At 38.9% G+C, this 17352-nt stretch overlaps 1 protein-coding gene across 25 annotated transcripts in view; it reads left to right on the forward strand.

Moving 5' to 3' along the window:
- TENM3 (teneurin transmembrane protein 3) overlaps positions 1-17352 on the forward strand; it is a 1325064-nt gene that overhangs the window by 1016559 nt on the left and 291153 nt on the right. For 19 of the 25 annotated variants that reach the window (XM_068681265.1, XM_068681272.1, XM_068681274.1 and 16 more), the window contains one exon: positions 5288-5566. The exons of the other annotated variants lie outside the window; for them this stretch is intronic. In XM_068681265.1, the coding sequence (XP_068537366.1) occupies positions 5288-5566 (279 nt within the window). The remainder of the gene's footprint in view (positions 1-5287; positions 5567-17352) is intronic. 25 annotated transcript variants of the gene reach the window in all.

Consider the following 17352-nt stretch of genomic DNA (forward strand, 5'->3'; position numbering starts at 1 on the left):
GAAACTTCTTTTTGCCATCTTCTACTTGCACACGATTGAATGCTATATTTTTTTATTTTTTTTTTTAGGAATTAGCAAAGTGATCAGTCCAGCCAACTTGCAGTTAGCAGTGCTATTCCTTGTAGCTGTCAGGTAGATGAGTTGGGAAGGCAAGCTGCTGTCGAACCAGTGGTGTGGATCTTTAGGTCCTACAGGAGTGGTGAAGTGTTTCAGAGACATGGTGTAGACGTGGTGTAGCTTCTGTAGAGCTGTTGTAGAGCTGTTGCTCTACAGAAAGTATTCCGAAGTCCTGAGAATGAGCTCCAGGTATGGAGTTCCAAATGGAAGAAATGTGCCCATTGTGCATATTAGCTGAGCATGGTACAAAAATAAGCAAGTAATTCCCAATATCCAAATGGCAGAAAACAATATCAATGCTTTTGACATCAGCGCTGCTTATAAGCATTGTATTAAGAGGAACTGTTTGTATGCTTCAGTCTGCAGACAAAGAAATAGAAATGAGAAAAACACTCTTCTTCATTTACTCTCTAAATAAATTAGTTCAGTCTTCTTTTAGTTAAAATAAATAAATAAATAAGTAGGGAAGCAGAAATATAAGGGAGACAAAAGTGAGAAGACTGGTTCTCTCATGCACCATGATCATATGTTGTTTTGCATCTGTGTTGCTTTAGTTGTTTCACGATTTATTTTTCTAAATTTAATATTTTTCTATAATACATTACTACAGAGTTGTTATAGGGAAAATGTGTTTGGTGGTGGTTTTGGATGGTATGAAAGTGTTACAGGCAGAAGAAGGCAGGGTACGAAGGAAGAATATTGTGAAGTCTCAGAATGAGGACTAACAAGTAATGAAGGACACAGAAGCAGCAGAAGGGGAATGAAACTTCATCAGAACATTAAGCAAGAGCAGAACCATACCTAAGAGACAAGGTTGAGCCTGGATGTGGATGGGTTTGGGATTTCTTCCTTTTTGGTACTAGCTCTATCTTGTTGTGACAAAACCAAAGGCAGCAAAGGCACTCAAACTACAACTTCTTTGGTTTGAAAGAGGGGTGTGTGTGTATGTGTTTATGTTAACTAGGCAGATGCTCTGGAGGCTCTTTAGTTCGGAGGTGTTTTCTTTCACTTGTTTCCAAAACTGTTTGTTGTTCAGTTGTTGCTGAAACCTGACTTGCAGGCTTTCACAGCGGGTAATGGATTGCTAAGGTCAGTGGTGGTGTCTGGAAGTGCTGACAAATTCTCTGCTGGGTATTTTTTGTTCATACCTTCTGTTAGTTTCTTGTCCCATTTTCATGGTTTGTCATTTTAAGAGAATATCCGTGTGGTAGCGCAGATCCAACTTAGAGCAAGCACTGACAACTGAAAAGCCGTGTGACCTTTTTTTTGTATTTTCTTCACGAGTCCTCTTCAAAAATCCTTTTCCACAGATAGCATTTCCAACTTGAAGCTCAAGTTATTGTGGAAGTCTTTGAATAACTTCTCCAATGTAGGCCAGTGAACCAAATATGGCACAAGTACAACAGATTGCCACTTAATTGCAACTGTGAAATTCTGACCTAAAATAATGTGTAAATTCTGCATACATTGAACTTGTTTATATACGTAGTATTCGATTAAAGAAATTATTTACATTTCTAGATAAATACAACCTGTGTGGTCCTGGCAGAGAAATTTATATATATATATAAAAGTACTGTGTGTGTATATGTACATACACACACATGATCATATATATACGTACATACATATACACATGCCTGTAAATATATAACATAAATTAAAAATTATGTATATCAAAAGTATATTGTATACTTCTTTGTATTTACTTAATGTAGGTAAAGAGGTACACCAATCGTACATGGGTCGTTGGTGGGTCTGTATGCTTACTGTTGGCAAATGCTGCACTTCTAGCAGCGATTGCTGTAGAAGATATTCTCTAGTTGTAATGTTAATTTTGTTCATCTGAACAAGTGGATGGTGTCAGCATTCCTTACACTAACTGTAAATTGGTATTCCAAGCCAAGAGAGATGGCAATATCTAATGGTAGTGGTAGTAACAGCATTATTGTCAGTTTTTAAAACCTAACATCACTCTGGATCATCCTCAAATCCTAGTGTTGTCTTCCAAATAAGTTTCTTCAAAACACTGTCTAATTTCTTTCTCCATTTTTCACTTCATACTTGGAAAGGAAAAACAACCACAAAGCACTATAAACACTTATTTACTCTTTCTTCTGTGTTTTCTTCTCAGAAATGAGTTCATTTCAGCCACCAAGTTCTTTTTAAGTCCTTACAAATTGTTGAGGCACCAATCGTCAGTGGGAGAAATTGCAAATGTGTGTGTAGTGTAAGAAACTGATGATTAAATCCCTCCCATCCAAGTCATCCTGGAAAGGTTAATTAGAAATGTTAAGAACGCAGCAGGGAGAACATCCTGTCCTCATACTCCTTTCCGCTGAGCCCTACAACCTTCCTTTCCAATTTTCTGGTCGTATCATTCCCTAGCAGGTAAAAGCCCCTCTTCCAGTCTCCTGCCCACTAATTCTGTGTCCCAGCTGTGTTCAGCCTCCCCTGGATCCTGAATGTTTCTAGACTCCATGTTCTTATTGTCAGGGAATCTTATGTCAAACTTTTGTATTGCGTATGTATGATTTCCTCTGGGACATAAATTACTGCATAAATACACATTTTTCCACGTCAACTTTTTGTTTATTTTTCATTTGTGTAGGCAACTTACACAGAGTACAATCCTCTTAGTAGAGCTTTTAGGAAAGCTTTAATTCAGGAGATGATTGAGCCTGATGTCTCTAAAGCTGTTGTTACAACATTTCTGGGCTACGCTGTAAAACTTCAGTCTAGCAAAAAAGCCTTAATATGTTGAACGTGATGAAAGAGCAATAAACAGCTTCCTTTTCTGTCTTTACAGTTGCACTGGAGCTTTGTTTTGGTGCTGGGACATGCCATTTTCCCTTTCTTCTCATTCAGAAGAGGGGGGAAAAAAGGCAGGAAGCAGGAAATGTTGTATGTGGAGGCAGGTTGTTGTAAAATAAAGGACAAATAAAATCCATTAGTAGTGGTTGGGAGGCATGTTGTGCCTGGGAGCCAGCCTCCTAGGCAGTGACCATGGGTGTTCCTGTAGAGTGAGTGCCTGAAGGAGTTTCTGTTACAAATAAGTTTGCCTAGCAGCTTAAAAAGTAAAAATTACAATCTAAAAAAACAATAATCATTAAAAAAAAAAGGTTCAGTGGTCTCTTTGAAGTGCTGTGTCTGCACAGGTGGTTCCCCAGGGTTGCTGGGCGTGAAGGGAGGGGCTTTGCAGAGCTGGGTGCTGCAGCCCCCAATCTCCCCCACTTTTTGGGCCTGCAAACCTGAAAATCCAGGTCTGGGAGGTGACAGGGAGCCAGGCATAAAGCCTAAGCATCTTTTTCTATTTTGCTCCTAAAATGCTGCTTCTCTGAGCCATGCAGTGAGCATGCAGCAGCCGTTCTGGGTGTGAGTGCCTATGCAGGCACACTCACACACCTGCACATGGGCTCCTCCTGTGTCTGGTTCTGGCTTCAGGAGCTGTTTGGAAACCTAGATTCTTGTCATAATTTATCAAACACATGACACCAGCATGCTAAGCTGCCATCCTTAGCATATATTTGCCAAAATGCTAAATAGGAAGCACTGTAGATGCTTTCATGTGTTCTGCCCTAACCCCGTTACCACTGGGTGGTTTGTTTGGCCTGTTTGCTTCTCGTCTGAGTACGCCTGAATATCTGGCATGATGTCACATGGCATGACGGTTTTAAAATGACGAGGCACTGTCAGTGCACGTGATAATCCCCCATCTTAAACTCCTCATGCTGTTCAGCCACAGTCATAGATGCGTTTGCTGCTTTTGCATTTGTTTTGCAGTGCACCTCTCCAGCTTCATTTTCACTCTAAGCCTTATTCACAGCAGCATGATAAATGTAGTTAGCTTTGTACCTAATTGTAGTAAAGATTTTCATTGCTTATGAGAGTCATTGTTGGAATTAATTTATGGTTCTGACTGCAAAGAAACTTTCAGCAACAATTTTGTGTGACCACGGCAATAAAGTAATTAACTGGCTCACTTAAAATGCGTAAATGGCCAGGGCATTCACTCTTAATATTTCAGGAATTACACTTCTGTATTCATACTCCTGCAATTCTATTAATTTCTAATCAAGAGGAGTCTGTTACATTATAAGCTTTAAAGATATTACTAACATGTATTTTTACACTAAATAACTAACTTTGGAGAAATTAGGATGCCCGTCAGATTCAAGAGTTGAATATGTATTGTTAATTTGTTCCCAGAGCTATGAAATAACTGTGAGCAAGAGTGGAAAAGCACTGTGGGTATAGGCATGCAAATGAGCTTGCCAAGTGTCTATATATCATACGGTGTCTTAAATCTGCGGACATAAAAGCAGGATGAAGACACAGCCATTAAAAAGGCAGTCATTTTTGAGTGTCACATAATTTAGAGACTTTAAGTTATTGAAGTGTCATGAGTTTATTGCACCTAATTTATTAATACAATCATTTGGGATTCACTTATGTCTCTCGCTCTGCCCCAAAACAGAGGCTAAAAGTCTGTTTAAAATGTGCAGGCTCTGCTTCAGCAGTGAAAGCTTAAATCGTTTCTCAGGATTCAGAGAGACAAAAAAAAAAAGTAACATACTGCAGTTCTGCAGGTAGTGGGTGGCAGTCTTACGATATATTTCTGATTTATTTACATTTGTGTATTAAATGAGGGCAGAGATCTATTAAAGATGAAGCTGGTTGTGTTCCCATTTAGTTTTTCCATTGTTACATTAGGTGTACAGAAAAATACCCTGTTGCTTAGGCTTCTAGCCTGGACGAAAAAAAGTTAATCATGACAAATACCTTCTACTGCTTTCACACTTAAAAAATTAAAAAAAAAAAAAAAAAAAAGTAGAGAAGAAAAGCTTGCCATTTCTTTTCAATCCTTTCATGTGCTGAATTGGCTTCTTTCAGTTTGTAGATTCTGTTCTGTTTCTCTCCTACCCAGGAACACTTTCAATGTGTTGAAGCAGTTGACAAAACAGTGCTAAGGCAGTATGTATGAAAAGGGGTGCTGCTGAGAGCTGGAGACAAAAGGAACCACTTGATTGTAATATATGCAGTTTTGACAAAACACCTTGTGTGATGCCTGAGAAAATTACACACATGAAGAGTTTTTACTTTTAGCTTTGTATTTTTTTAATTTTTTTTTTAATTCTCATGTTTTGTTATCTTTTTTTCCCCTAATCAGGACAGAATTTTACCCTAAGGCAGTTAGGAGTTTGTGAACCAGCAACTCGTCGAGGACTGGCATTTTGTGCGGAAATGGGGCTCCCCCACAGAGGTTACTCTATCAGTGCAGGGTCAGATGCTGATACTGAAAATGAAGGAGTGATGTCTCCAGAGCATGCCATGAGACTTTGGGGCAGGGGGGTCAAGTCAGGGCGCAGTTCCTGTCTGTCGAGCCGTTCCAACTCAGCCCTCACTCTGACTGATACCGAACACGAGAACAAGTCCGACAGTGAAAATGGTAAGTTCTTACACATATGCACGTATATATAAATCAATGTTTTATTTGCTGTTTCAGTTGACACTCAATAATTTCAAGTCATTAAAAGTTCCAGGAGTGGCCTTGAATTATTTATCTACTTATTTTTTTTACCTCCCCTTCCCAGAAAAGTCAATATTCACTATCAATCCTAACTAATGCAAGCTTTGGGCGTGATGTTTTAGCTGTAATTTTGGAAGAGTTTAATCACAAATAAGATTAGCTCTGTTTCATCTTGGGCCATGTCACCTGTTACCCTTTGGGGAGCAGCAAAGTAAGTGGTGATAAAGTTGATCCCTGAGGCCAGATTGAAATCCAAGGTTTTGTCGTGAACTCCACTTTAAGACATCTCAAAGAAGTTGCAGAATCTTAGAATGGATGAATGAACACAGAGAATAGCTTATTAACAGGGCTCATGTGATTGGAAAACAAATTTGATCATGATTCAAGCTCACTGGCTGATGAGAGCAATTGGAATTGTGGTGAAGAGGCTTGTGGCTTTTGATGTGCCTGGGGGACTGGATTACTGCGCAATTAAAACCTGGACCAAAAAAAAAAATCTAAACAGCTTTGTAGGATATGGGGTATGACCATTGTATATTAAGGTTTAGTGTTTAAATGAAAAGAGGTTAATACAATTGACTTGATTCACTTTAAAAGCTTTGCAAAATCTTGTACTTCAACTTGAGGTTATGAACAGAACCTGATGTGGTGTTAAATGCAAAGTGCACAAATCTTAGAAAACATTTATCTTTAACTTTTTTTTATTTGCAGAAGATTTGCGGCTTCAGTAGAATTAAAATGATTGTTCTATTAACTTCATGACTTCCTATGCGACAAATTCAAAAGAAGAATAAAGGAAAAATGAGTAAATGAAAATTAGTGAGATGGCTATTGCCTAGTTATGTATGCTTCAGTTTATTAATTTATTAAACATGTCTGCTCAGCTGTACATAAGCTGCAACAATTTTATTTCTATCCTCTGGCCATAGCTGTAACACACCATGGTAAGCAGCAGTGTGTGTATCTATTATGATATGATACTTCTGTGATCATAAAAAAAAAAAAAAAAGTGCACCACTTGTATTTTAAACTACAAGCAGTAATGCTTTGTCCTATCTATTTACTGTTTGAACTTCAGTTTGAGAACACAAAACTGAAGCTGCCGTAGTCACTGCCTTTCCTGTGCTGGCTGGTTCTAGCTGGATTCCTGTGCGAGATGGCTGCCTCAAATGGGATTTTGCTTTTTATCTTGGAATTAATGCTGTGTGTTACCTGAGGAGTCAGCTGTCCATATTCAAAAGTGTTTTGTCTCGTGCTTGGAAAGTTTATTTTGAGTCAGAAGCAAGCTTTGATAAAGGAAGCTAGGAGTACATGCTTACCTCCTTTTGACAGTGGGGTTGTTGGATGGCTATTGATATTTCATCTGCAAAGCAGTCTAGAAAAAATTGTTGAGCAGTCCTCTGATTTTTCTTTTGAAAGATCTGTGCTGAAACTGTCTTGAGTATTTTGCAAAACCCTAGGTTAATGATCTTTTATGTATGTGTTTATACATACACACACACAATTTCCGTATGAGAGTTGTATCAATACTTTATCAAAGGGGTCAATGCCTCAGAAGAATGATAGTTTAGGAATGCTTTTTTTAATAAACTTGTTTTTTTTAAAGCTCCATATATCTGGTTACAATATGCCAAAAGTCCCTCCATGAGATTAAAGGTAGAGTTTATATTCTGTGTATGAGAAAGCTGAATATGTTAGAAAAGACACACTGGTTAAAATCCTGCAAGGAGTGTCTGATGTTTGATACTACTTCAAAGAAGAGTTTAGTCACTAAAAGGATTACAGTTGATTTATTTATTGATAGGGAGGCCAGCAGTCCAGCTTAAGAAAGTACTAGGACTGCTGTGAGGCTAATGAAATTTTGATGGCTTGAAAGTCCCCTGGGGTTATGAAACGTACATAACTCAGACCATGTCATGGGTCCTCGTTTCGTTGGAGATGTTATGGAAGTGGTGAATACCTTAATCTTCTCTGGTGCTTTTCTCTGCATTTTTGTTTCCACTCAACATGGGAGATTTGGCTGAGAAACGATTTTATAAATGTAGTTGGAAGTCAGTATGTTAAATGCTCACAGCAGAATAGAAAATACAGTTTAAAGCCAGGGAAGCAATACTGTCCTGGCAGGCACAGGTGCTGTACTCTAAGGACCAGACTGCAGGTGTGAGTATTGTTAATTTATGGCCTGACGTTAATAGCTGTGCTACTATGCTGTTAAAGTCTGACAAATCCGATAAAGCTTTGAATCAAAGCTAGAATTACAACCAGTCCTCTGTACTGTGTCCCTGTGTACTGTGCTTTCAGGTTTCCTGACTGAATTTCAATGGTACAGTTTTTACAGATAAATGCATTTTTGTGCATCATGTTTATCACTGATGTAGGTAAAGAGCAACAGGTTGTGATGAACAAAACACAAAACCAGAACATACTTTCCTCACCCAGTCCCAGTTCTTGAATGATGCTGGCGTTCACCTAGGAAAACTGCTCACTGCTTTAAATAGCCCATTACTATAAGCAGACCTCATTGGAGTTAATGGGACTATTCATAATGGTGAGAAATGTGACTTATCCTACGGGTTTATGAACTCAGGATTAACTATTCGTTGAATGTACGTAAGGTTTTCTTTCTTGCCTGGTAGGTAAGAACAGAAGCTTGGCGTCAAAACACAATTTCTTTCTCTTCCTTGTAGCTGTTGGGTATCTCTGCTCTTCTGAAGAAGTTGTGGATTGCATTTCCCTCAGAAAGGCAAAAATCTAGGTTTTTTGCATAATTACAGTGAATGAGTGGAAATACTTTGCTGATTATTCTAACTTTTAGTTGTTGAGCTCTCAAGCTTTTTTCTAAGATCCTACAAAAGCCAGTAAGTTTGTGCATACTGGCCATACTGGCACGATTAGAAGTTTCTTTGAAAAAGTTGGACATCATTGTTGCAGAGTTTTAAATACACTAATAATTTAGTGAATGCCAGCAGATTTTGTATAGAAAACATCAGAACTGTTTTCCAGACATAGGGTTTATAGATAAATTCTCACCTCCGAAGGTTTGGGTTATTGCTTAATAAATCATTCTAAAAGGAAGTATTTTTCTCTGAGCTTGTTTAAGTTCCATATATGACTTTTGGCATCATATTCTGAGGGATTTGTCATGTCAGCCTCCCTGAAGGAGGTCCTGCATCTGTTAATCTGGGCAATCTACCAGTGTCATGTACAGTGTGTACAACTGGAGCACACTCAGCACTCACGTGCTTCTTAGGCTTTCTTCTCCGTCTCCATTGCAGTCCTCCTGGAGGCAAAAGGAGGTGAAACAAGAATATGGTATTTAAAAACGGATCAACACAACATGCATGCTTTCCTATTTCAAAATGCTGTCATGAAGTTTGTGGTATTAATTGTTCTAGGAGCCGTGTTCTTGAAATTCAAGCAGCCTGTCTTTTACATGCACGCCAGTAACTTTTTGTTTTTAATGTGTTCTAAGATTACTGAAGCTTGTCTTATAAAAGTGATCAATATTCAAGCAGAATGTGAGCTAGAAGTTACAGTTAAGCTTCAAATGGCTATTTTGTTGAAAAGGTCAATATATTTTAAGGTATCTTAGAATCTATGTAGTTGTTTGAATTATTTTTAAAGCCATTAAACTGCTATCCCTGACCTAATGTGACATCAGAAAGATAATAGTCAAAACATGAAGGTTAATTGAGCAAGTTATTCCTGAAGTGCAGCTCATTGCAGAGTTATGTATTTATTTATTTCTTTTAAGTTATATTACCAGCTTTGTATGCACTTCTTGTGCAGGCTTCAAGCTGAGGCTACAGCAACAATTGTGACTAAAACGATTTCAAACTTAAGCAAATCCATACCAGTTTCCATCCCTTTGGAGGCAATATTGACAGTGCTTCCAAGATTTAGGCTATCCAGATAAATGTATGCGACTTAGTTGACCCTGCCCACATCTACAAAGGCTAACTAGGCATACAGGAAATATTTGCACTGGCACTAGAATAGGGGGGAGTATTTTGTTCTTCAGTGAAAATCTTTCACTGATGGAGATTTGTCTTAAAACAAAACAACAAAAAAAAAATCAAAGGATATTAGGATGTAATAAAATGAAAAGAAGAAAGAGAGGGAGGAATATGAGATCATGGCCTCAGGCCAGTCATTCTGAGTTGGTTAGATAAATGATTTGAAACTTGGACCCATTTTTCACAGCTATGGAAAAGCAGATATTGCTAGCAGAATGTCCATTGCTGAGGGATTCTGTGAGCAGAAATTACGAGCTTATCAGCTGCTTGGGCACCTGCCTGCTTCCTCTCCAACTTCTGCCAGTTTCTGAAGACAGCATTCTTGTGAACCTAATACTCTCTTATCCTTCCAGAATGGTGAATTTACTGGCATTCAGATCTCTGAAAACCAAGAAGTACATTGGTAAGGTACTTGACAAGACATTTTTAAATCTGTTCTCTCTAACATCTACATCTGTAACATACACTTGAACTCTGCATTCTTACATAATGCACATCATTCAGGAAGTAGTGTTAGACCCTTTTACCTGTTTAACATCCTTCTTTATGCTAAGATAAAACTTGATTTGAAAGAGCTCGACTGATAGGAGCTGCTTGCTACCTGCTAGGCAAACCCTGAGCCTACTTATCAAAACCAGCCACATATCTGATGAATTAATATTCATCTTACTGCCATACCACCATTTACAGCTTCTTCACTCTTTCCCACAGTATTCCATCTAGCAATTATCTACCCCTCATTAACCATGCCAATGTCTCTTTAAATCCTGCTTTGCTGCTAAGAAATTTCATAGCCAGGAAATCTGTCTGTTTTATTGTTGACAGAACTCAGTTCTGAAATAGTATTTAGCACCTAAACAAGAATATGCATTCTTTCTTTGGTTACAGACACGTGGAGCAGAAATCCGTACACAAAAGGAGTCGTCCCTGTTTTTCTGCAATATTGTCATGTGTTTTGCAGTTATCCCAATATCAGATTCTGTTACATTATGATTGCAGGTCTGCAGTTGTGTTTTGGTACATCTTCCCAGCATTCACAGTTAATGGAATTGAAAATCGTGTTGATGATTCTTTTGGCTAGTGGCAGCCATAAGAGGGAACAGCTGAGCAGATCTTTTTCCAATAACTTTTTTGGATCTTCTGGACCTCAAAGGTTTGAGTGTTGCTGAACTTGCCATTGAGGAAGGGCATGAGATTCCAAAGGGCCGTCCTAATGATGCGTATCTGGTGGGAGTCTGGTATGGGCCACCAGGCTGACACTCTGAAAAGATCTAACCAAATCTTCTGATGCATGGGAACTGTAGGCTTAACAACAGCTGACGGTAGTAAAATTAGAATTGTGTTCTGCAAAGAAAAACAAATCTAAGAGAATTTCAGAGAATTTACACTTGTCTGTCAAGATTATAAATACTTCTGATGTTAAAGAATGGTGAAAGAGATGTTTCCAAGACCAACTGGCATAGCTCAGGATTTCCTCAGAGATCTGAATTTCAGGAAAGAAATGGAAGCAAGGTCAGATTCATCAGGAGGATCTTAAAAAGATGCAGCTGAAAGAAAGGCTATGAAGCGAGGCTGAGAGAGTTGGGGTTGTTTAGCCTGGGTAAGAGAAGGCTCCAGGGAGACCTTATAGTAGCCTCCCAGCATCGAAGGGGGCCTACAGGAAAGCTGGGCAAGGACTCTTTGTCAGGGGGTGTAGTGATAGGACAAGGGGTAGTGGTTTTAAACTGAAAGGGGGGAGATTTAGATTAGAGGTTAAGAAGAAATTCTTCACTCAGAGGCTCAGGGGAGGCCCTGGCACAGGCTGCCCAGGGAAGCTGTGGATGCCCCATCCCTGGAGGTGCTCAAGGCCAGGCTGGATGGGGCTTTGGGCAGCTGGGTCTGGCGGGCGGTGTCCCTGCCCATGGCAGGGGGATGGAACCAGATGGTCTTTAATGTCACTTCCAACCCAAACCAATCTATGATTCTATGTAAATACAGTTATGAGGCATAAGAAACAAAGAAGTGAAGATGTGCACAGAAGCATGAATGCTGAGAAAAGGGGAAAGAAAGAGTTATTACTCAGCAGTCAAGGAAGACTGATAATATATTGCTGATATGTTTTCTTGTGGTTGCTTTTCTTATTTCAGCATTTGCTACCAGAGTAACTGATCACATCGCTAACATTTGTGCTATTAAATAAAGGACTAGAGGTTACCTAAGTAAATAAAATTTGTCCTGCATGTATAGGGCACCTATAGCCTCTGGGCTTTTTGTGACTCATGTCTGAGAAAGCGCTGAGGATGGGTATGGTTCTGGAAGGGAAAAACAAACAGAAAGGAAGCTTCAGAAGGGACAAAGGGAAAGAGGAGAAGCTGTCTAATCAGGTAGCTAGGAAAAGCCCTAGACAGAGGAAAAAAATTTTAGAAGTTTGTTTTGTAACAAGTATGTGCTTGTGTGAAATAAGTCTTGTCACTGATTTGATCACTTGACAACGATTCCCTTCTGTGATAGTGTAAGCCCATCCTTGATGAGCATAAAGCAGCAGATGCTAACATAACAGGTATTTTGACACAAGTAAGGCTTCTAACACAGTCTCACTCCTGACATACTCCTAAGTAGAGGCACATGGTCTGGGTTCATTATTGCATGGCGAAAGTACAAATTATTGGAAAAATGCATAAGGAATGATTATCAGTATTTCATGAGCTGTCAAGCTGAATCAAATAGTACTCCACATAGTGTGCCATAGATTTTCTTAATGGCTTGGATAATGCAAATAGAGTGTTGTAACCTGGAAAAAAAATCGCATATGCTTTGTAAGACAGGATGAAAGCTGGGGAAGTAATTCCACATGAGAAAATGCAGTTCAGTAAGTACAAGTGCGAAGGCCTGCATTTAAGTGGGAGTAATCAGTTTCCAAAATATGAGAAAGACAAGTGGCTAGATCTCAGTCCTTTAGAAAATCAGAGAATAAGTCAGCTTAGAAGGGACTTTTGAGGTCCTGTGGTCCAACCATCTGCTTAGAGCTAAACTAACGTAATTTAGATGAAGTTGCTCAAGGCTTTGTTCAGTTAAGTTTTGAACATTTCCAAGAAAAAAAGATACCCGCATCTTTTATGGACATCTGTTCCAGTGCTTAGACAGCTTCTTGTTTTTCTTCCTTTATATCTAGTCAGAATTTCCCTTGCTGCCATTGTGACCACCATCTTAGGTGTTGGAAAACCCAAGTTAGGTTTCCAGTTTTTACCCTCTCCAGCTTGAACAAACTCAGTGCTCTAAGCTTCTCCTTGAGCTTTCTAATCATCCTGGTCAGCTTCCGTGGAATTAATTCTAGTCTGTCGTGTGAGTACTGGGGAGCCCCAAAGTGGTTGTTATATGCCAGATGTGATCTTCAGATGCTGAAAAAAGGGTGACTGATCACTTCCAAGAGCGTGCTATCTGGTATTGTGAATGCGGCTGGGTATGGGGTTAGTTCTTATTGCTGCAAGGGCACATTGCTGACTCTTGCTGAATTTCTTGTCTGTGATGACTCCTCCTTACTACAAAGCTGATCTCCAGTGGGCTCCAGCTGGTGCTGTTAGATGTGGTTATGCTGCCTTTGGACTTTGTAGCTTCTTTCTGCCCGTTCTCACGACCTGTTGAGATCCCTCTGAAAGGCCGTCTTGCCCTGCAGTGTGTTGATCACTCTCTCCAACTTAATTAACATCATTCAAAGACGTGCTGAGGGCATGTTCCATCCTATTCATTCTCAACATGTTACATGTAGTACAACCATTAAGCAGCACCAGCCCCGATATTAGTCCCTAGAGAAAGCCATTAATTAATGCCAACAGTTGGTCTCTGAACTACGAAGCAGTGTGCTTCCAGCCTGAGGCACCCGTTCTCTACACTTGTAGCCCACCCATCCAGTTCATCTCTCTCCAGCATGGCTACCAGGATGCTATGGTAGACCATGCTGAAAACCTTGCTAATTTCAAGAAAAAAAAAAATCACTGTTCTCCCTTTGTCTGCTGAGGCAGATCATAGACAGCAGTCAGGTTGTTGGGTGTGATTTGCCATTGGTAAATCCATCCCAGCTGTTCTCAAGGATTTCCTTTTCCTGGAGCCCTGTCCAGGCATATGAAGGATAATCCCAGCAGTATTAGTTCCATAATCTTTCCTGGGGAACTGGGGTGGGGCTGACTGCTTCTTCTTCCCCACGTAGTCCTTGCACTTCTTCAAGATAAAATGACTTCTATCTTCTTTAAAAGTCATCAGGAACCTCTGTGACCTTTCAGTGAATCAGAGTGGCCTTTCAGTGACACTGATCAGCTCTGTCAGCACCTGGGGATGCCTTTGTCTGTCCCCAAGGCTTGTGGATGCCCAGCTGGTCTAAGTGGTACCTGTACCTAGCATCTTGCTCTTCCTCTACCGTGTTTCTCAACTCCGGTTGAGCTTTGGCTTTCCTATCCCCAGACCGGCATGTCCTGGAAATGTTTTTGTATTCCTCTCCTGTAGCTAGGTTATAATGGAGGACAAACAGTTTCTGCAGTATGTGAGGGTTTCTACCATGACCTTATAACATGTCTTTTATGCAGTACAGCTGAAATAACCCTACTGCTGCTCTGAGCAGTGCTGAGACAGAGGTACTGTGTCTCTGTGACTGGTTTTGGCACTATGTTGTGAGGAAAATGCCAGCCAACTAGAGGCCTGCAGAAAGGTTAACAAGAATGGTCAGCAAATTTAGACATACGACACTAAGAAACAATGGGGAGAATTCAGAATGTTTTACCTGGCCTCTTCTGTTTGGATATTGCGGCCATTGTGAAGGTTACTGTGGCAAAGACAGCCAGAAGCAAGCAGTGCAAGTAGTGAAACAGAGAAGTTTAGCTCAGACAACGTAGCACCAAGGATAACAGTGAAAGCGATTGATGAGGACCATGCAAATACTTCGTCATCTAAGATATTTTCAAAAACTACTTTAAATTGTTTTTTGTCAACCTGGTATTATAGTTCCTGTCAGTCCTGTTGTGTGGGAGAGGATGGGCAAAAGAACTTCAGTGTCTTTCTGGTTTTATTTTTTGTAAGTCAAGTGTGTTACCATTTGACCCAAAAATTTATAAACAGGAAATGTACCGAGAAAATGAAGGCTATGAGAAGGTTGCTTTGCAATTTACTATAATGTTAATATCTTGATTGGTCTTCTGATTGTAAATGGCTAACTTTTGGTGGATTTTTTTTTTCTTTTTAATGTTGCTATACAAATATTGTTGGTTGGTTCACCTAAACAAAATGTGTTCTGGACATGCTTACGCAAGGAAATCTGAAAAAGAAAAGTTATTTTTCACTTGGGTTGTGTTTTAATTGTGAGGTTGCCATGAAAGCAAAGCATGCTTTGCACATCTATAAACTGATGATCTCTGCTGTTTTGATTTTGACTGTGGTTTTGATGTCCTTGAAAAATCACAGTGGTAGCACTAAATTGTTTTAATTAATGAATTAGAGAGCAACGGAATTGCTGAGTCAGGTTTATTGATGTAATTATCACCGGAATAAAAAAGAAGAAGAAAAGCCTGGAAGAACTGAGATTGTTTTGCTTGTTGTCATTTGAAAGCAACTTTCTCAGCCATTGCTTCCTTCATCTCCTATACAATTATGTGAATATAAGGGTGTGGGCATACATATACACATACATGGATCTAAATATACATATACATTTATATATTCACTAGCAAAACAAAATTAATGAAATAGGTGAAGTCTAATAATGATTCTATATAAACAGTAGGCTTATTCATATTCAGTTGATTAAGAGAACTTTTTAAAGCTTCACATGATTTTGATTTGAAATAAGATTTTAATTGCATTTGCTTGTTTAACTAAATATAATGTCATTGAGAAATAATCTAATAATGCTTTTTACTTTAAATGCAGGCTGTGCTGTTGTCAGAGAATCAGTAACAATCATAGGCTACTGTCTTTGGATACTGGTGAAATAATAGATAGAGAACTTAAATACTGATTGGAAGTCAAGACTTTTCTGTATATAAAAGGCTGAAAACAATTTTGGAACTGACAGTTCTTTAAAACAATCTCTTTTTAAACACATGTGAAAATTTGTTTTTATATTTTCTGGATAAGAAGTTATATTTCTTACATTCAGATGAGAATTCAGTTCAAAATTAAATTTCAAGTCAACTTTGAAAATGAATTCCTTTTACAGTTATTAAAACTGAGGCAGTCAGAGCTTTGTTTGGTCTAAGTAATCTGCCTGATATGTTGGCAAAATTTAAGATTTTTTTCCTTAATTTAAGGTGGGAAGATGAGGTCTCAAATCTCACAGGAAAGGAAATGCTGGCTAAGAAGCTGTAGCATTTATTATTATTCTTTTCCCACTCATCCAGCACTTTCATCCTAAATTATATGTTTTGTGTTTAGTTATCTGTTGTTTTCACTTGTATGTTGTAGGGAAGAATGTTGTTGGCAGACAGAAACCAAGGAGATGCATTTTCTTTCACTCCACATTCAAAACCTCTCAGTGGAAGAGCCTTTCATGCCTGCTGCTGTCGGTATGGGTTAGTCCAGGAATTTACATAGCACTTGGGATTTGCAAAATAGTTACCAATATCTTGCTTTAATTTTTTTCCTTTTTAATTTCACAGTTGTGAAACCACAGTATGAGACTAAAAAAGATAAGGAAAACAATGTGAATTAATTACAGATTAAATTATGAATGCACAAATGGTTAATAGGCGTATCTCACATCTTCAATCAGGGCATCTGTAATAGATGGCAGTTTTCCTGGGGTTTGGAGGCTCTGTGCAGCTGCTGGTGAATCCCTCCTTCAGGTACTGTGGCTGCTGACTAGGTACATCAGAGACGAGATGTGAGCATTTGTGGTATTTGCAACATAAAAAGAAGCAACCAACCTGGGAAGCTGTTGTCACAGATTGTTATGCTACTACAGAGTAAAGCCAACAGGCTGACTGCTCTGGTTGACCACGTTATGATTGCTTTTTGTCCCTTGTGATAAAATAGATGCATTAATGTGTGTATGTATGTATGTTTCTTGTTCTTACAAGACCTTTTCTTACATGGTTTTAATTTCACAGCTTACACACATGGTTTTGTTACAGATTAAACGCAGAGGGCTGAAGGCAGCTTTCTTCTTCAAATGATCCAAAAACTTCAGTGCATTTCCGTAGTGAATCTTTCTGCAGTCATGAGCATAGGCAAGGGATAGTTGTTTTGATATTACACACTCTGCTGCTGATCTGCTGTGTGCTGGGAAAAGAAATTCTTTCAAAAATGCAATATACTATAAAATGTTTTATAGTTATAAATAAAATGTGTTATATAATCACTGCTGACAAGCTATCTGGTCTCAGTCTGCGAATGAGGCAGATAGCTTAAGAAGAATTCTGTACAAAACTTCAATTTCTTTTTGCAGTTGGTATCACTGAACCAAACTGTATTGGTCACCTGTGCAGTTTGTAGAAAAATAGCAGAACTGAGAAGTCCAGGATCCTTTTTGGCAAAAATAAGTTGCTGGAGGAGGTTTCAGAGTTGTTGTTTCTGTGTACTGTTGAAGCTGGATATTGAATGTGTCAAGATAGTTTATAATATTTGAAGCTCCTTTGAATATTCAATTTCCAAGATACCCAGGTCAAAATGTGTTGGAAGAGAACTGTCTCTATTATCACTATTTGGTTAAGTGGGTGATATCCAGTT

Source organism: Anas acuta, chromosome 4 (genome assembly GCF_963932015.1).
Source record: "Anas acuta chromosome 4, bAnaAcu1.1, whole genome shotgun sequence".
NCBI classification, from domain to species: domain Eukaryota; kingdom Metazoa; phylum Chordata; class Aves; order Anseriformes; family Anatidae; genus Anas; species Anas acuta.